Source organism: Tamandua tetradactyla, chromosome 1 (assembly GCF_023851605.1).
Source record: "Tamandua tetradactyla isolate mTamTet1 chromosome 1, mTamTet1.pri, whole genome shotgun sequence".
Classification (NCBI taxonomy): domain Eukaryota; kingdom Metazoa; phylum Chordata; class Mammalia; order Pilosa; family Myrmecophagidae; genus Tamandua; species Tamandua tetradactyla.
Window position 1 is genome coordinate 225,730,374 of NC_135327.1, and position 21,190 is coordinate 225,751,563.

Genomic DNA, 21,190 nt, shown 5'->3' on the forward strand with positions numbered 1-21,190 from the left:
CTTAATAAATTCCCTTTTTAAAAAGCTGTCCCATTCTGGTATATTGCTTTTCAGCACCTTTTATAAACTAGAACAATGACAATTTTAGAGCAACTGATCTCTAGCTCGTATCTAATAATAATTAGAATGTAAGGCCAGTTGTCTAAGGCCACCTGCTAGATCTTTATAATAAAACCACATTGTCCTGAAAACTGAGTAAGGTACAAGTATTCAAAAGAAAGACTAAGCTTTACATGTGCTTTGTTTTAAAAATCAAGTTGCAATTCATTGATAAATAGAACATAAAAAAAACAATTTATTCTGGGAAACAGATTGGGGAGATGAAGGGAATTTAAATTTTATTAATTTTTTAATTTTTATTTTTGTAATTTGGAAAAATAGAAATAATTATTCATATAGAATAGAATGCTTGTTTTGTAAAATATGGGTAGCTTTCAGCTGACCAAAAGATATGTATTTAATCATAAAATTGCAAATTAAAAAGAGATGGGAGGGTGCACATCTCCTCCGCCAACCATTGTTTCTCCATCACCCTCTTCTCTCAGATCCCTGCCAGAAGTGTAGGGGCCTCAGAAGGCCCAAGCTTTTGGCCTTGTGGTTCCCAGCTCTATCTTCCAATTGGCTCTTCCCCATCCCAGCAGGAAAAAGGTCAGCAACTTTGAACTTAGCTGCTTTCAAGTTGGCCATCATGATGAAACTTAGACACAAACATAAAAAGGCAGGTCAAGTTTCCAAAGGCTACAAGAAGAATGGGAAAAAAGCAGCCTCCAAGGTAGCCTGTGTTCTTCAGCTTACTCGCTTCAGTGATCATGTCAAGTGGGAGGCTGAATTGAAGCAGAAGAGAGTGGAGGAGATGAGGGAGAAGCAGCAGGCTGTCCAAGAGCAAGAAAAACACAGACACAGGACCATCGAGAGCTACTGTCAAGATGTCCTGAGATGCCAGAAGGAATTTGAGCAAAAGGAAGAAGTTTCGCAGGCATTAAATATGTTTCCTCAGCTGGCTGATGAGGCCACAAGACAAGCTTATTACAAGGATTTTTGTAAGGTGGTAGAATATTCTGATGTGATTCTAGAAGTCCTGGATGCTAGAGACCCGTTGGGCTGCCACTGCTTCCAAATGGAAGAGGCTGTCCTGCAGGCAGAAGGCAAGAAGAAGCTGGTCCTGGTCTTAAACAAGATTGATCTGGTCCCCAAGGACATTGTAGAAAAGTGGCTGGATTACCTTCAGAATGAATTGCCAACCATAGCTTTCAAAGCCAGCACCCAACATCAGGTCAAAAACCTGAACCATTGCAATGTGTGAGTGGAACAGGCTTCTGAGTCACTCCTGAAAAGCAAGGCCTGTTTTGGAGCTGAAAATTTCATGAGGGTTCTGGGGAACTATTGCTGCCTTGGTGAAGTGTGGACCCATATCTGCATGGGGGTCGTGGACCTTCCAAATGTTGGGAAGAGCAGCCTGATCAGTAGTCTGCAGCACAGCCATGCGTGCAATGTGGGAGCTGTTCCTGAGATCACCAAGTTCATGCAGGAGGTCTACCTGGACAAGTTCATCAGGTTGCTGGATGCTCCAGGTATTGTCTTATGACCCAACTCAGAGGTAGGCCCCATCCTGTGCAACTGCATCCATTTACAGAAGCTGGCAGACCCGGTAACCCTGGTGGGCCGATCCTGTAATGCTGCAACCTAGAGGAGATTTCCAACTATTATGGCATCTCTGGGTTCCAGACTACTGTGCTTAGTGGTTGGGAAAGAAGAAGAAGGGAGGCATATATAGTCAGGATCAGACAGCCAAGGCTGTCTTGGTTGACTGGGTGAGTGGGAAGTTCAGCTTCTATACACCACCACCACCCACCCATACTCTGCCTACCCATCTCAGTACTGAGGTTGTTAAGGAGATGACTGAGATCTTTAACATTGAGAATACCAAGCAATCCAATGAAGACACCATGGAATGCTTGCCCACTGGAGAATCTGATGAGTTGTTGGGTGACTTGGATCCACTTGAAATGGAGATCAAGTGGCTCCATTCTCTGATGATGAAAATAGCAGACACCATGGTAAATAAAATCACCATGTATAAGATTGAAGATTTCACTGGGTATTGCACCAACCCAAATCATCATCAGATGGGGTGGGCTAAACGCAATGTGAACCACTGGCCCCAGAACTGTAGTATAGTAGACATCTGCCCAGTGGACCGCCACCCAGTGCTACAGAGGATCATGGAGCTGGACCCCTTGCAACAGGGCCAGGCTCTGACATCTGCCAGGAATAAGAAGGTGCAGAAACATACAGATGAAATTGCCAGCAAGCTTTCTGACTCCATGATATCTGTCCTCGACCTCTCTAGCAACACTGATGACAATTCTGGTGACTGATCTCACCAACTCCAGCACGAGTTCCCAGTGGGGTGGGACAATATGAATGAAAGGAAATAGTCTGCCTCTCCCTGAAGCACCAGTGTATTAAAAGAACAACTACCCCCATCGTGTATCCCCAGTGCTCCCTCCATTCTTTGAGTGAAAAGAGTTGCAAGAGACTGGAGTCTGCAAACCCAATACCCTTTATTTAATCCCTACTGTCTGTTTTCAAAGGCAGAAATAAAAGAAATAGCAGCAGAAAAAAAGAGAGAGAGATGGGGGAATACACCCTCCTGTTTTACACCAAAGAAACTTATTATCCAAGAGACCATATCTGACATTCCCAAATTCCGTAAGAATTTTAAGGCACAGGTTTGGCTTGAACACTATTTCCTGAAGGTATCTAGTGAATAGGTACATACAGCCTTTCAAGCCAGCACACCATCATAGATCTCATCTTGCTTTTTCCCTTCACCTAGGGATCATTGTCCTGTTCTGTCTGTTGTCTAATGTCTGAAAACCTTTGTTTCATTCTTTTTTTTCCTGATGTTTAAGTCGTTTAAGCATAACGTTAAACAACATTGAAATCAGAAGTACAGCTATACTACTTTTAACAATGTGTAGTCTCTTCTTCCTTATATGGATAAATTTGTCTGGAGAAACATTAAATTGTTTCTTGCTTTTAGGAACATTTCTTCCATCTTGAACTCAATGGCTTGGAATTAGTTATGATACAGACTGGATGAGTCTATTCCCCTATTTAAATTTAAATTCCCCTATTTAAAAGCCATTCTGTTTCTGGTATATTGCATTCAAACAGCTAGAAAACTAGAACAGATGGGCTCAGTGTAACTCACTGGGGGAATTTTAAAACCAGTACCCAGAGAAGGAATAAGACCCAGAAGTCTGCATGAATTGAGGAAACAGAGTTCAGTGTTTTGGAAGGCCAAAGCAGATAGAATTGATGGTGCAGAGCCCCAGAGAGGGGAGAATTGCTAGAGATCTGCAGGAGGATCCCCCTCAAATTTTTGCTTGGGAGAAGTCATCAGCACGTGTGTGTGATGAAGCCACGTAGACCAGGGAAATAATCACTAGGAAACAGCAGAGCCAAGTATAGCTTGTATGGCCACCATCAGAGTGGAAGCAGCTCCCAACACACAGCTCATCAAACAATGCATTCAGGAGTACACTGCCTGAGTAGTGGGGCCAAATAAGAACTAGACTAAAGACGGTTCTGGATCCACCCTAAGACTTTAAAAGTTATCACACTGTTTCCAACTAGCATAACTGACTCAGAATAAAGCTAAAAAAGAAATTTGAATACTAAAAAAGAAAAAAAAAAGCAACCAACAATATAAAACTCACAATATGTGACAGTCAATAAAAAATTACCAGGCATATACAGAAGCAGAACAATACAATGCATACTTGAGAAAAACCCATCAATACAACAGACACAGAAATGACATGACGAAAAAATCAGTAGACAAGGATCTTAAAACAACAATTTTAAAGTCTCCATTTGTTCAAAAAGATAGAGGAAAGGAAAAGAAAAATAGGGAGAGAAATGAAAGAAAAGTAAAAATCTCCAACTTCTAGCTATTAAAAAATACTATGCCTAAAATGAAAGTAGTATACTGAATAGAATTAAGGCAGCCAAGACACTGAAGAAGAAAATAAAGGTGAATTTGAAGACATAGCAACAGAAACATCCAAAATGAAAGATGAAAAAAAAGTTTTTAAAAAGAGGCAAAAAAAAAAAAAGACTTTAAAGGAAAACAATACAGAATCAATGAATTGTGGGACATCAAGCAGTATAGCATAAGCATAACTGGAATCCCAGAAGGAGAGGAAAGAGATGGAGAAACAGAAGAAATATTGCAATAATAACCAAAAATGTTGAATTTGAGGAAAGTTCTACAATCACAAGTCCAAGGCTCACAATGAACCCCAAGCAGGAAAAAAAAAAAAAGAAAACTATATTAAGGGACAGATTTTTTTAAACCAGGAATAAAGAGAAAAATCTTTAAAGTACTCAGAGAAAGAAAGAAGCATTACATAGAGAGAATGGAGGAAACAAAGCAAATTTCTTCTTCAAAACAGTACAAACCACAAGTCAAAGAAAGTCCTTTTATGCATAAGAAAAATGAAAGGAGTTGGAGAATTGGATTATACAACAAAGTGAAGAGCGTACTGGGAATGGCAAACATGCGGGTGAATTTTTTTCTTTTGCATCTCTTTAAAGTATAATTGATTTTAAAGGGAAAGTAATAACAGTGAACTGTGGGTTTTACATGTAGAGGTAAATATATTACACTAAGACAGAGTGGGTGTGGGGGTGGAGAAAAGTATTCTTTTGTAAGGTTCTTATACCATAGATGAAGTGGTGTAATATTGCTTGAAAGTAGACTGTGGTAAGGCAACTATGTAAACTGTAAACCCTATTGCCTTCCACTAAGAAAACCAACATAAGTAAAAACCAAGACAGGATAAAAAGAAAATATATAGAAAACAACTAGCAAGATGGCAAATTTAAACACAAACATTTTTTAAATCACATTAAGTATGAATAGTTTATACACACCAAATGAAGGAAATTATTAGGTTGTGTAAAAGTTCTGTGCTATCTCTTAAGAAAAAACCCTTTAAAAAGAAAGACACTGATAAGTAAAATGCAAGTATGAAAAGAGATAGACATAATATTAAAAGAGATAAAGAATGTTATTTGATAATTTTAAGGGATCTGTTTCTTAAGAAGGTATGATAACCCTAAATTTGTACCTGCTAATGTAAAATGCTATGTCCCTGCTAATGAAGCCTAAAAATATACAAAGCTGGGTGGGCCATGGTGGCTCAGCAGGCAGAGTTCTCGCCTGCCATGCCAGAGACCTGGGTTCAATTCCAGTGCCTGCCCATGCAAAAATAAATAAATTAATAAATAAAATATATATAAAGCAAAAACTGATAGAAGAAAAACAGACATATCCAAAATTATTCAGAGATTTTAACATCTCTCTTTCAATAAGAAATAGAACAAGTAGAGAGAAAACCAATGAGGATTTGGAACTTGAAAACACTATCAACGAATTTGACCTGATTTCATTTATAGAACAATGCCACCAATGGTAGAATACACCTTCTTTCCAAACACGTACTGAACATTTACCAAGACAGACCATACTTTGTGCCATTTAAAAAAAAAGGTCAGAATTTAGGATTGAAATCATAAAAAGTATATTCTCTAACCATAATGGAAATAAATTATAAATCAGTTTAAAAGATATATTTAAAATCCCCAAATATTCAGAAACTAACCAAAATATATCTAGAAAAAAACACCTCTAAGTCAAAGAAGATAGCAAAAGGTAATTTAAAAGATACTTTATGGGGAGTTGGTTCCGTTGGTCCCAAGATGGCAGCTTATAGAGATGTGGACTTCAGTTTGTCTTCCAGAGTAGCTAGTAAATAGTCAGGAACAATACAGAACAGCTGCTGAGGCCACATCAGTGCCTGGACACACAGCATACACCAGTCTGTCCAAGCTGGACCAGCTGTGTGCCTTCCCAGTGCCAAGTCCTCCCCAACAGGCTGGTTCCCAGAGGGGAAAGGAAAGGGACTTTACTAACAGGAGGTGCTTAGTTTAACCAAGCTCCAATTGTGGAATTATTAACAGATTCTGACTACTGAAAATGACCCCCAGCTCATATAAACCTCCAATAAGAGCCAAAGGTACTAGGAGAGTTTTTGCCCCTGCACAGAGAGGGCAGGGCTGACAAAAAAAAAAAAGCAGAGGTTTTTTGGATCATCAGCATGAAATACTTGAAAAAGTCTGGACCCTAAAAAAGCGGGGCGGGGGAGGGCGGCGCATATAGGACCTGGAGATTCATAGAGCAACATACCAACTTAAACTCTTGATTAACAGACCTGCTCTGAAAAAGATTTTTTTTTTTTTTTGCTTTGTTTCTACTGCTTAACTGCTCATTAGATACAATGCAAGTCTTGTCAGGCTCCAACTGCTCCAGGAAAGGGCGGAATTTATCTGAGAGGCAAAGGGGCTGGTCAGGTGAAAGTAGTTAATTCCCTGGAGGCTGTGCCTTCTCCAGGAGAGGGGTGGGCCCAGCTCAGGTGGAATCCCTCCCTCAAGGAATTCAGACCCCGGGGTCTGGAAAAGTGAAGCGATTAAAGCCAGCCTGCAACCTCTCCTCTGTCTCAACCATGCCCCAGCAGGGAGAGTCTGCTGAAGTTAAAGGTACCACATCACCTTATGCTGGCGAGACCCACAGGCAGAAAAGCACCCTTTACTGGGCAGGACAGGAAAAACACAGAGTCCAGAGGCTTCATAGAAAAGTCTTTCAACCTTTAGGTCTCACCCTCAGGGAAAACTGACCAGGTGACTCTCTCCTCCTGAGAGGAGGCCAGTCTGGTCTGGGAAAATCTGACTGGGGTCTATAATATCTAAGTAGACCCTTCTAAAGAAAAAAATAAAAGGAACCATACAGGCAGGACAAGAAACAAGAAAACAAGAAGTGAAAATTCTGATCCGTTAAACAAAACCTATGCTAGAGGTCTAGAATTTATTAAACTGAATGTCAGAGAACAAAGCCATCCAGCAAGAAAATCCTAGGTAAAAGAATGAAAACAATCTCCAGAATAAAAGATATTTTGTTTTGAGCTAAATGAAAATGAAAGCATGGCATTTCAGAGTTGCACATAGAGCAGTGTTTAGAGGGAATTCTACAGTTTTCAACATCTGAATTAGAAAATTATACAAGTTTAAAATTAAATACCTAATTTGCAACTTAAGTAACTAAAAAAAAAAAAAGAAGAAAAGCAACTTAATCCTAAAGTAAGAGCAATTACTAATAAAGATCCAAGTAGAAGTCAGTGAAATGGAAAACATATGAACATTAGAGAACATCAGAGAAGTGAGGTTTTTTGAGATCAATAAAATTTTGTTAAAAACCCTAGCCAAATTGATTCAGCCAAAAGAAAAAAAAAGAAAGAACACAAAAATATCAGAAATAAGAGAGTTACTTCAATACTACAGATGTTCAAAAGATAATATGGACATGTACTTTACCTGAAACCTCTTTCTTAGGACAGAGCTACCCTCTCTCACTTCCCTAAAATTGATGGGCAGAGCCCAGATAATTATACTTTATGGTTATTATTCTCCATATAAATATAGACATAAAAGAAATATTTACCTTTTATAAACTTTAGTTTGTACTAAAAATATAAATGCTAGAACTTTTCAATTCTATTTTAGGTACATATCAATTTTTAAGACATCTGTGAAAGATGACATGCAAAAAGTTAAAACTGCAATGAAAACAATGGGACCAGCAAAACTTGAATTACCTTCTCCAAAGGATTTTCTGAAGAAACATTCAAAGGAAAAGACCCTACCACCCAGTAAGTTTTATTATTCCTTTTTCTTTTTCAGTATTAGAAATATTCATAGGTAAGTTAACTAAAATCATTATATTGTCTCTGGGTATTAAATGTGCATAAGTGATAGCAACTTTACCTTGCATTAAACAAAATACAGTGACTCAAGAGAATATACAAGTAGAGAATGTGGTAGAAAAAGAGTAGACAGTGATAAATTTCCCTCCAAATAGACTGCTATTTTGATGTTGCAAACATCTTGACCTCCATGCTGCACTACAAGCACTACATGCTGCAGCATCTCACTCCTTATTAGACATGTGACTGTGTTACAAACAGCAATCATAATCAGATCTCTCAACCCCAGAGATAATCTCCGATTAATGGGCAACCTGCATCAAAACCCTGTCTGGTAAGAGATGAAGAAAAACACAAGTTACTATCAGTTGGTGAAGCAACTGCCTGTATTAACCTTTGGCTTGAGTGTGAACACTCCCTCTCCCAGATCCCTAAGGCTATTACGGCTATAACTGAGTCTGACGTGAAGGAGGAGGCTCCATGAGTGAGCGGTAGACAGTGGCCTGTTCCAGGGTGCCCAGCCCTGGGGTTTGAAGGGCCCCAGGTTACATTTAATGCTCTTCTCTTGCTGTCTTGAAATTCTTAATAATTTTTTACCTGTGAGACACATTTTCATTTTGCCCTGGGCCTTGCACATTATGTAGTCGACCCTGGTGGCAGAGTGTATGGATGTCAGCAAAGAAGGTTATCACCACAGTGAAGGGTGGATGAAAAGGGATCTGTTCCAGGTATGCATGGAAGCTGCTTCCTCCCATAATAGCTGTGGGTTCGCTGGGGGTTTAGGGTAATATAGAGGAGATAGATGGGTCTGTTTTTTTAAAAAAGAAGCTGGCTTTTTCCGTCTGCTGGCATCAAGAAAATAATGCACCACCCAAAGCCCAACCAGAGGTGTACATTTTGACAAAAGTGACACGTCTTCTCCCTGTGGCAACATTTTATCTTCCATAACCCATATCCCATGACAGAGGTTGAGTGCATTTTCAAGAGAGATGGGAGAAGCAAGTCTGAAAATATAACATTCATGCTCAGTTTGGAGAAGTTTGTCTTCAAAAGAATCTTTTGTATTTTCTTACAGTGGGTTCTTGGTACTTTGTCTCCCACAACCTCTTGAGAACATTGGAAAATCCTAAAATGGAAATAGATGATTTCAATACCTTAGATCCAGTGATATCCTCGGAGCTCTCTCTGATCCTGGAAGGGTTAAGTGTGTAATGTAACACAACTACCAAACTATGTAAATCCTATGACTCAGAGGAGAAAGGGAAGATGCCTCTCTCTCTGTCATACACACTGTAAGGCAATAAGAAACAAAATTTCATTGACCTTAAAAATAATTGAGGACACTCAGAGTGTTGAGGAGCTTTAATAAGATAAAGTTGAATGATATAAAGCTGAAGGTATTACGGACCAAGGCTGCTGCCAGTCTCTTTTTGAATGTTCCACTATTTTGAAGCTATCCCTTCTCCCCTAGAGAAGACAGTAATTTTATGGAAACACTGATAAATACTTAATAAATACCTGAATATTTTTCTGAATTCAATTATTAGCACATCTGCGTGATTGCAAAGCTGTGTTGACATCACCATTTTGATATAACTGAAAGAAACCAAGCCATTTGCTTTTCAGTTTTGTTATCATTACCACCAAATAACTTGTGAAAGAAACATCCTCACCCCATTCTCTGAGCCTTACCCAATTGCTAACCCCTATGTCTGGGACAAGAGACCAGATGTTGTTTAGGTATGAGGGAAAAGGGGGTGTGCTTAGGCACCATCTGGTGGACCACAACATAAACCAGGAGTTATAATTTTATTCTACTTACTAACTTGAGTAAGACTTCTCAGTGCTTCTAAACTAACTCTTGCCTCATTTTCTGAGAATTCAGTTCTCTCTCATCAACATTTCAAGAGCTAAAGATTCCCTTACAGTTATGGGAGTCATTTGCATGTACATTCCATTTGTAATTAAACGTACTTGCTGAATATTTTCCATGTGAACACCTAGAGGACAGATACCTCTGGTTTCTTAGGCACACTGACAATGTAAACTTTAGTGTGTTGGGTGTACCTGATGGAGGAAGCATTGGGGGTTGCGATAGAGGCCATATCCTCCACTCCAGACTTTCTGTCATTTTCTCAGTGACATATAAAACAGGAAGAAGGTGCCTTTTGTAAGCAAAATAATAAACAACTTTATATAGTTCAACCAAATATATACATCATATTCTATATATTAAATATTATTTGTATACTTATTTATTATCTTTTCTTTCCCCACTGTAAAGTAAATTCCATGAGTCTCTTGTTCACTGCTGTATCTTAGTTCCTAGAACGTTACCTGGGCACATAATAATTACTTAACAAAATATATTGGATCAGTTAATGAATAAATGAATATTTTAAAACTCTTTTTAAATGATTTTGGGAGGGATCAAAGTTAGCCCAGTCCATAGACTTCTTTTTTTCAGTCCATAGACTTTTAACAATAATTATTGGGGTTTTTTCCCTCATAATAAAAGTCCTATAAACCCAACAAAAGTTCAAACAATGCAGAAATGAATAAAATCAGGGTCCCTCGTAATTGCGATGAGGTTCAGATTGGGGGAAGGCCTTGTCAAGATAAATGTTGCCTTTAATACTTAGAAATAAATAGTAATTGTTTTACTTTTTAGCATTTTGGTTGATGTGGCTATATAAGATACTTCGGCTAAAATGGTCAAGTTGAAGAGGCTGTGTAAAAATGGCCAGTTTCATCTGCTATTGAGAAATTAGAATAAAGAAATAAATAAGAAGATAAATTCTGGGTAGAAGTTACTTTAGGAGGAAGGATGTAATCAGGGAGGGGCAAAGAGGAAACTTCATCTTTATTGGTAACGTTTGATTTCTTAAGCTGAATGTAGATATACAGATATTAAATTATTTTTTACTTTATGTTTTTGCTGAAAAAATCCATCAATTCCTGGACTTTAATACATCAAGTCTGATTTATTTACTTGGTGATTTTATACTAATTTTCCTCTGAAGAAGGAATTATTGGTAACATTGATAGTTCTCAGAAATGAATTTTAATGTTTCTTTAAACTTATTTAAATAAGAAAGCTGATCTTTTTATTGAAATATTTATTAGAAAATATCTTCACTATCACCAGTGAAAATATACTTTTATGTAGCATATGATTTGGGTATTTATCCCTCCACCTTCAATTATGATACTGTTCTTCTAGATTGTCTTCCAACATATTAATTGATTATGTTACGCTTAATTTTTTTTCATTTATGATTGCTTGTTTTTTACCTTAAATATATGAATATATTACTAGTAAAACTCAAATAAGCTAGTAGTAAAATATGAATATTATAAATAGGCTGGAGTAGCAATTTGAATATTAACAAGGAAATGTTATATTTAACAGAAAAAAAGTTTGATCGGAATGAGCCCAAAAAGCCTCCCGTACCACTGAGGACTGATCATCCAATCCTGGGAATACAGAGTGGAAAAAATTTTATAAATACGAATGCAGCCGATGTCATTATGGGAGTGGCTAAAAGGCCTAAACCAATTTATGTTGACAAAAGGACTGGAGACAAGCATGATCTTGAATTTTCAGGACTAGTTCCAAAGTACATCAATAAAAAGGTAGCCTTGTGATATATTAATAAGACTTAAGATTCAAATAATTTAAATGTTAAATTTGGTATTCGTGATTGTCTGTCTTTAATGGTGCTCTCAGTGGGCAGATTATCTGGATTACCAGTTCAAATAACGCTGCATGTTTGATCCAAATCTGATGTAATGAAATAGAGAACTTGAAATGAACAGCACCCATATAGTTCAGTAGATGAAAGCTGTTTTTGTTAACTTTAATTCCAATTGTTAATATATTTAACAATTATAACTAACAGTCTCTAAACAGTGTTATTTTTTGGTGAGGTAGAAATATCATTGAAAGCCTAGTTGGTACTGTAAACCTAGAAAGGATAACCTTTCAGGAGATCCTAAGATTTAGTCCTTATGTTGCAGCAACTTGAGAGAAATGAAGAAGAATAAAACTGTGAAGTCATCCAGTCCCATCAGTATAATAGAAATAATTCGCATTCCCATTTCAACTTGAATATATTCATTTGTTTTTAGTTAGGGGGAAGCAGGTCTTGAATGTACTTTAAAAAAGCCCAGTCCCTTTGGACATTAAAGAAAATTGGGTCCTCATTTCCATTGGAAAAGGTGTTTATTAGATAGGCAGATAATTTCATTGGGGAAAATTATTGATGGGTTAAATGGTTTAAATATAAGGGACCTTAAAATTTAAGGAAAAATCCTTATCAAATAAAACACATACAAATCCTATTTCAAGCTTAAAAATATTTGAAACATACCTAACAAAATATGAGTACAAAGTCCTAATGGAAAATCATGAATAATAATAAGATGCGGCAAGACAAAAAGAAAGAAAGAAAAGAGAAAAGCAAATGAATAAATTGCAGTGTAATATATGAGGGGCTTGCACTGGGGTAGTCCAGTCATGGACCATGACATAATCAAGACAGGAAATCCCCAAAGCTGCTGTCAGAGGATGCGACTTCGTCTCTGGGAAGGCCTTCTCACTCGGCCATGAGACCCTTCTCCACTGTCAACCACCAGCTGCCCTCCTCCGACTTCGTCTCTGGGAAGGCCTTCTCACTCGGCCATGAGACCCTTCTCCACTGCCAACCACCAGCTGTCCTCCTCCGACTTCGTCTCTGGGAAGGCCTTCTCACTCGGCCATGAGACCCTTCTCCACTGCCAACCACCAGCTGCCCTCCTCCGACTTCGTCTCTGGGAAGGCCTTCTCACTCGGCCATGAGACCCTTCTCCACTGCCAACCACCAGCTGCCCTCCTCCGACTTCGTCTCTGGGAAGGCCTTCTCACTCGGCCATGAGACCCTTCTCCACTGCCAACCACCAGCTGCCCTCCTCCGACTTCGTCTCTGGGAAGGCCTTCTCACTCGGCCATGAGACCCTTCTCCACTGCCAACCACCAGCTGCCCTCCTCCGACTTCGTCTCTGGGAAGGCCTTCTCACTCGGCCATGAGACCCTTCTCCACTGCCAACCACCAGCTGCCACACACCCTGGCCTCCTCCTGCCACCTCTCTGCCTGCCTGGCCACTACAGTCAATTTCTCCCTTGAGTAAAAAATTTCAAGTATCTATCACAGATAGAGAAAGATACTAGGTTAGTCTGCCTGTGCCTTCTTACCTCCTGCCTGCCTGTCACCCTCCTGGCATTGCTGAGTAGCCAGCAGGACCCATGCGGGACTTGTTCAACTTACTTTTCACTTCTCACAGTTGAATTTTTAAATCTACGTTGCTAAGTAAGATAGTAAATCCTTTTAAGGGAAATGGCATTTTTTTAAAAAATGAGTGACCCTCATGTTTTAATTCCAATGAAAATCATATGCCCATTTTGGCCATGGGAAACAATTTGTGAAAACAAACAAGCATGGAAGATGGTTGTTTCATATTCATAGGATATGAAGCAAAAGCAGCAAGACAGTTCAGATTATAACTGCCATAAAGCACTATGATCTTGAACAAGTCATTGACTTTATCCCAGGGTTGTAGTGAGGGTTAAATGATACAAAGTATATTAAGCACACAACACAATTCCTGGTACCTAGTGAAAGTTTGGTAAGAAGTAGATATTGTAATATATTCCAATTAAGAGGATAAATAATATATAATAACCCTCAATGGCCCAACACATGGGAATATTTTAGAGCTCTGAAGCTTTTACTCTTTAGGGAGATTTTTTTTTTTCTAAAATGCATAATTCCGTGCCCTTAAACAGGGTTTGCCAGATACAGTTCTTTGTTTTTGAGGAGTCAGAATCATTATGAGCATCAGTTTGGGGCAGAGCTGTAAAGAGAGGATGGACCCCGTAGTGCCTGCAGTGGGTTGGACTGTTTGCCACTGCACTGACTGGCCAGAATACTGTGCTTTCATAGTTTATTTGCATAGTGTTTTGCAGCTTTCCATTTTTACCTAGGATTGCTATCCCATGTTTCAGTCAGGATAGGCTGGGTTATGCTGTCATGACAGATAAACCCAAATTCCAGGAACTTAAAGCAAGAAAGTCTTGTTGTCTGCTTGTGCTACATGCCCATTGCCGTCCTCTCAGCAAGACGCAGGCAGCCCAGGACACTGTCACTCACTCACTGTAGCAGAGAGTGAGGAACCTGGCACGGTATCCCTGGCTCTTAAGGCATCCATCTTAAGAGGTTGCTTCCACCCACACTGGGCAAGTTGGGTGACAGGTCAAGGGGAGCAGGAAAGATGGTCCTACCAAGAACGCCAAAGGGAAAGAATCAGATTTGTGAATAGCTTTCATGATACCACACTCCTCCTCAACTGCTGCTTCCTCGGAGAGCGTTCGCCTGACCCCCTTATTTCTGTAAAACACAGCAAACTCTATTACTATCTTTCCTCATACAATCCGTTATTGTGCATCAGGGAACTCATATTTGATGTTTTATACTCTGGTGAGTTTGTCTTCCCATAGAACACAGATGACATGAGAAGAGAAGCCTCGCCTTTCTTTTTCACTTTAATACCCAACATCAGGTACATTCTCTAATAATTTTTTTGAGAAGTGAAAAATGTTCTGTTTCTCTAGATAGACATTAGAGAAACGTATTTCTCTTAAAGCTTATGTGCTTGATATCTGTTAAGTGCTTGTTTTTATAATGTTCTGGAAGCACTTGTCTTATTTAACAAAACCATACAAAGAGGGCTTGGAAGTTCAAGATATCTCAGGACAGGTGTTAGGGGTAAGAGAAGTCTGACTGGTCAGCCAAGAACGAGCCCTGGACAACATTCAGAACTGAGGGGATCAGCGACCACCGTAACAACTCCACCTGTTTTAGAAAACCAGCATCAGCAAGTTCCCACTGGGCAAAAATCATCTACTTCTGTCAGTTTGCAGTGTTTTGAGCAAAAGCTTTAAATCTGTAACTTTTTTTTATTATTATTCAGTTGGTTGGTATAAACACATATCAGCTTGCATTCAGGATACTGGTCTTTTTTTGTTTTTTTTCTGAAATATCCTTGCAGGATTATGGTGTCACACCTGAATATATTTGCAAACGAAATGAGGAAGTGAAGAAAGCCCAAGAGGAATATGATGATTATATCCAGGAAAACCTTAGGAAAGCATCTATGAAGAGGCTATCCGATGAAGAAAGGGAGGCGGTTCTCCAGGTAAGTGTTCTGTTATTTTTTTACCTGTAACTCTTTGAAGCATCTTTGAAACGAAGGTACAACAACCTAATTATTGAAGTTAGGGCTTTGATTGGAAACAGAACAATCTCCTTTCCTTATAGTGACAAACTTCATGTAGAAAATCTGAGTCTTCAGGGAAAGGAAGAAGCTGTAGTATAGAGACCCATCGCTTGGCATTTTGTTTCCAGTGTGCTGAGCTTCTGTAACTTCCTGAAGTGCCGTTGGCACTCATCCCACACTCCTTCCACACTCATGCACAGATACGGCAAAACAGCTTTTTTTTTCATCCTCAGGTCCCTATATATTTCAAAAATAATATCTTTAAATTAATTTTCACTAGATGGAGCTCTAGAATAATTGAAACTGTGTTGGCCAACTCTTTTTTTCCTTTAATCCAAATGCCCAAATCTTATTAGAATAATCAGATGTTAGTTTGGATGTATGTTTTCCTTATTTTGAGTAAACTAGACTTAAAGACATTTGAGCTTTTAATGCAAGACTTTTATCTAACACATTTAAAAATATTGGGGGTGTGAGTAGTTGTGCTTCACCATCATCTTTAGAGAATCTTTAGAGACCCCTCTTGTAGGATTCTATAGTTACGCTGTTTCGTTTATAGGTAAAAATAGTAACTTATCCTTTGTTTTGCTATTTTGAAAGCTTTCTACAAGGCCACTTGTACTGACCTTTTACAAACAGAAAAAGCCACTTTGTACCTTATTAATTCCTGTTGGAAAATGGAATCCTATGTTGTTATAAATTCTTAACATTTGCTCAATGCCATCATAGTCATCAGTAAACATTTGCTAAATGCCTGTTTCACAGAGTGCAATGCTAAGCCTGGCAGATATTTAAAAAGGCAAAAGGTAAAATTGTGTGGTGTAGAGAGAGTGGTTTAATTGATGAGAGTTGATACGGACGTGCAGGCCTGGGCTGTTACAAGGTTCTGCGGCCTGAGTCACCCCCAAGGCACAGTGCTATCTGGTTGTTTCCAAGTGCAGAGGTGCGGGGAGGGGGGGAGGCAGTGGGGGTGTCTTGCGGGTGGGTGGACCGTCTCCCCAGAGCAGAACAGGGTCCACTGTCAACATGGTGCAGCCGCCATGTGGGTGCTGGAGGCAGGCAGGCGGGCTGAAACCTTCCAGGGAGCACGGACTGCCAGGGAGGCAGAGGGGCGGGTGTCTGAGGGAGGCTCAACAGGTCAGCTTAACACCCTGCATGCAGGGATGGAGGAGAGGCCCGGCTTTGGCCAGTCCTCTCTCTCTCTCTCTTTCAGGTTCTGTCATTTTCAGAAAGCACGTGCTTTTGTGAAGCCAGGTTCTTCCATCTTAAGTGAGGCTGAAGAGCAGAGAGAGAGAGAGAGAGAGAGAGGAGGGACTGCCTACAAGGCCGAGTCCATCCTTCCTGGACCTTCCTGGTCCTCTGCTCCTAGCGAGGTGCTCAGTCAACGTTCACCTGGAAATGGGACTGACAGGAGATATATGTAGTCTAAATATTATGAGCTTTATTATAGGAATTGGCTCATGCAACCTTGGGGATGGGCAAATCTGAATTCCAAAGGGCAGGCTGCAAGTTGGGAATCCCCATAGAGGTTGCCATGAATTCCCCAGGAGACACTGGCTGGCCAAAGTAGAGATAGCAGTGCCCCCCTCTGACTGCTAACACCGTCAGCCAAATGGAGGAGACCTCCCTCATTGCCAGGCCATCTCCTCCACTGTAGATGTCATCAGCCCTGGAGGCAGTCCACTGAATAATGCTGTAAATCCACGAAGTGCCCTCACAGGAGCCGTCAGGCACTGCTTGCTGGACCAAACACCTGGACCCTGTCACTGGGCCAGGATGACGCATGAACTTCCCCGTCACACGTGGCCACTACACAATTTCTTTCCATACCCTTTGTTGCTGCCTCAGCAAATCATCTGCACTGCTTGGGGACAAGCCCTGAGCCAGCTCCCTCCCTGGTCTAGAGCTCCCAGTAGCACGGCTGTGCGCCCGAGAGGGCCACATTCTGCGCAGTCTCCGTGAAAGGACCGTCTCCCCCGCCTGAAAGGGGCCATCTGTCCTGACAAGTCCCAGCCCCTCACTGTATAGATGAGGGTATGAAATGCAATGATTGGGCTCCTTGGCTCCCTCATCCATTCACTTGTTTATTGAGCATCTACTGTGTTCCAAGCACTATACCCAGACCTGGGGGACTGGACTGGACTGGAAAACAAACCAGAACAAACGCAGTCCTTACTGTCATTGAACTTGGAGTTGGTTTGCATTTGCCCTTGGTCACAAAATTGGCAAGTGGTTAAATGGGGACTGAAGCCCATGTCTGCCAGCTCACAGGCCACTGTTTTGCAAACAATTGCATTACGCACACGTGCCCAGAGGTGGCAGGGATGCTGCCTTGATCCCTCAACCTGAGGTTTTGAAGAGAACAGAATGAAGGTGCTATCTGCAGAGGTGAAGCAGGGTTAAGGGAACCAGCAGGGACCACGGAAATGCCCATAAACCGAGGGCAGCCAGGGCTGGAAGGGGCCAGGGGAAGAAGCGGGGCAGTCAGGGCCCCGTCAGGGTGGGGGCAGGAGGGTGGTCTCCCCACAGACGGTGGAGACGCAGGGAATGCAGCCAGAACTCACGACCGAGGAGGGGAGACGCGCCCAGCACCCCCTCCTCCCACAGCACCCCGTGGCTGCTCCCATCAGAGGCCAGAGGGCTAAGGAGCTGGTGCAGCCACTGGGTCAGCCCCCAGCCCCACCCCAAGGCTCAGAGCCCGGCAAGGAGAGGAGAAAGGACAGGGTGGCGTAGAACTGAGCTCAACTCAACAGAAAGCACCTCTCATTGATTTTATGGCTGCTTCTCCCTATTTGAAGTAATTCCAAAATTAAACATATCATTTAGTATTAAAAGAAGAGAGAGAAAAATTATGAAATAGAAATAAGGAAAATTCACTATTGCTGGGAGGGAGAAAAGATATTACAGGTGAAATAACCAAAAGACATCTCAAAAACAGCTGGGTGGTTATTTCAACATAATATGGAATATTAGTTATATTTCATTTCCATCCCCAGCTGTTGACTTTAATCTGAACAGTGCCGTACACGCTGGGAGATGAAAGCAAACTATACTTTAAAAGAGAATACAGGGGAAAAGTGTAGCTGCTGTGACCACAGGAAATATGATAATATCACCCAACTCTCTATAAAAAATTTTTGATATCTGAAAACATAAATATATAGATTTCCTTTAAGCAACAGGCACCTCTGTGGAGCACCGTGGAAACCTGTTTTACATTTTATAATGAAAGACTGTGGAAAAATGGAGCTCTTTTGTAGACTTCTTTTTTGCACTACATCTCATAAACTACTTATAGTTTATAAGTTACACCATTTTACTGACTCATCCACTTCTTTTTTTTTTAACCTGGATGTCTTTCCTTTTTCCTTTTCCAAATCCTTGATATAATCTCACTCAATTAGCAGTTGAAATTCATTGCCCTTTTCCCCAACCAGTCTATTCATACAGTGTGCCATACTATGATCATTTTCATCTAAGTGTGGAATTAAATCATTGCCCTTTTATTGTTCTCAAATGTTTCTACAAGATTAAATGTGCACAATGAGAGCTTATTATGAAGGCATTATTACATAAGACACTTCTAATCCTCTCTTAAACCTAAATGTGCAGTCATGATTTTCAAGGACTATGTTTTCAAACCAATATTTAAAATCGCATTTGTGTTTTTGCTTTCTATTTTTACATAAATAAAATGATCTGTGCACCCATAGTGAATTATGAAGATTGTTAATATATGAAACTTTGTTGCATACATTTAATTAGTTTGAGCCCATTTTGGCAACGGGGTATTAGTGTACTATGAAAAGAAATGGTAACTCTTCAGAGATGGAAATAACATTCATCGCTCTTAAGAGATACCTAATGTTGAATTTTTTTATTTCTAAGAATGTAAAACATACACTAGACTATTGAATCAGCATATATTTTACATTTAACATTTCTAATACATTAATGGGAACTGTATATCCCTTAACTGTATAGAGATAGGGTTCTTTCTAATATATTGAAGATACATATAAAGATCATATCTCATGAAGTTGAATTTTGACATCTTGTATCATCCCATTTTGCCAGATACAAGAAAATACGGCCATACAAATCAGAATCATTTTATACAATGTGATTTCTCTGTTGTAGAGTGAGGAAAATGGTTTAGAAAGGAAATTCTAAAGAAAAGTAGAAATTGTTTAAGTTCAAAAATGTTTTTGCTTGGGGAAATCCATTCCAAGTTGTTTTTACCAAAGCATTTGCTATGAGCTTAGTTTCATACTACTCATAACTCTGCAAATGCATATTTGATGGTAAAAACAAGTACAGTAACATGAAAAACAGAGCAAATAAATACTCCCACTGGGAATTGAGCACACAATCAAGGACAGAGTTTGGCTGCTGTACAGTATTTTTTGCAACTCTGGCCAAGTGCTTGATGAACCCATATCATTTTAAAGTTATTTTCACCCATTTCCTTTTCCTTTTTACATTTTTCTTTACCAGCAGGGTTTTCTTTACCATTCATAGCTTACCTTACTTTTGCAGTTCTCTTTGGTATTTACAGTTTTCTCTCCCATTTACAGGGGCTAAAAAAGAACTGGGAAGAAGTACATAAAGAGTTCCAGTCCCTCTCAGTATTCATAGATTCTATCCCAAAGAAGATTCGCAAGCAGAAGCTGGAAAAAGAAATGAAGCAACTGGAACATGACATTGGTGTAATTGAAAAGCATAAGGTTATTTATATTGCCAATAAGTAATAGTGGATTGTTAAATGGTAGTAATTTTAAGGGAAGTGTGTAATTTTAAGGGAGCTCTGAAAAACATAAACACGAACCCACAAGTTTTTCAAAGTGAAAATACTATGACAAGAATAAAAATAGCCTTACAGTATTCAGAATGCTTAATTAGGCAGTTTATTCTTTAAATGTGAATTATTCGCTTATTCAAGGGAAAATTTTGTTTTTACCAGTGCCAGGTTTCCATGAAAACCAATTAAAGTTTGAAGTTCTAAGTTTCAGTTCCATAGGGTGATTTATTATTTTTATGTTCTTGTTTCATATAAACAGTCATTTCTGGGCCCTAAAAAATAAAGTCAGCACTCAGAACTTCCAAAACTCCCTACACGGTATGACACAAGGCACAATAGCATTCAAACCTGTTAAGTATTTTGAGTTGGAAATAGTAGCATATGCTTTCTTACCATTCTAAAATGTTTTCTGCATATTGAGTTAGAGCTCTCCAGGTTTAACAGCATATTTTCTCTGGCAGCCTGTGGATATCACTGATATCCACATTACTGTATCTACTAAAAGGCTTACACTCTGATGGGGTCAAATTAAAATAACTTATAAAATGAGGAAGATAGCTTATAAAATGCAGTATTGAGGTTGATTAAATAAAGAGAATAATCTTCTTCCTGACCTTCCAACTTTTAAAACTGCTACTTTGCGTGTTTTATTTCAAAATTTGCTATACATATTTTGCTAAAATGGAATGTTTGATTTTGGGGGGTTCCTTTCTACTTATCTGTGAATTCTGAATTGTCTATTTGTAATATTACTTCATTTATTAAGCAATAAGTTTATGTAAATAGACCTGTCTTAAACTCAGAATAAGAAATAAAGTTATAAATATCTAAGAAAGAATAGATTCCTCTATGAAATTTTGACTTAGAGAAATGTAGTAAAAATACATGAAACTACAAAACATCAGAGCAATAACAATTTCTCCTACTCACTCTAATTTTTATACCATCAGTGACAAAAAAATCAGATGATCCTTTTCTAGCATTTTTTTAAATACAGAAGTGGGGTGCATTGTAGAAAAGTTTACTTTAGTGAATTAAAGAAAAAAGTTTATATACAAATAGTTTTGAAGACTCACATTAGACTTTTTTCATATCTCCTTAATCCTATATTCCCTTAGGGAAGATACAAAATAATAGTTGATGATAAATTCTCCCTAATCCAGAATGGTTGGATGCTCGTTAAGGTAGGCTAGCAGTGTAACAGTAAATCCCCAAATGCATGATTACCCAAACATAACAGAAACCC

At 39.2% G+C, this 21,190-nt stretch overlaps 1 protein-coding gene and 1 pseudogene across 5 annotated transcripts in view; both read left to right on the forward strand.

The window, feature by feature from the left end:
* ENKUR (enkurin, TRPC channel interacting protein) overlaps positions 1-20,034 on the forward strand; it is a 35,227-nt gene extending 15,193 nt beyond the window's left edge. For all 5 annotated transcript variants that reach the window (XM_077153592.1, XM_077153629.1, XM_077153619.1 and 2 more), the window contains 4 exons: positions 7,630-7,775; positions 11,242-11,465; positions 14,916-15,062; positions 19,721-20,034. In XM_077153592.1, the coding sequence (XP_077009707.1) occupies positions 7,630-7,775; positions 11,242-11,465; positions 14,916-15,062; positions 19,721-19,894 (691 nt within the window). In that variant the 3' untranslated portion in view covers positions 19,895-20,034. The remainder of the gene's footprint in view (positions 1-7,629; positions 7,776-11,241; positions 11,466-14,915; positions 15,063-19,720) is intronic.
* On the forward strand, positions 154-2,901 carry LOC143688263 (guanine nucleotide-binding protein-like 3-like protein pseudogene; annotated as a pseudogene).
* Positions 20,035-21,190: the final 1,156 nt, after the last annotated feature.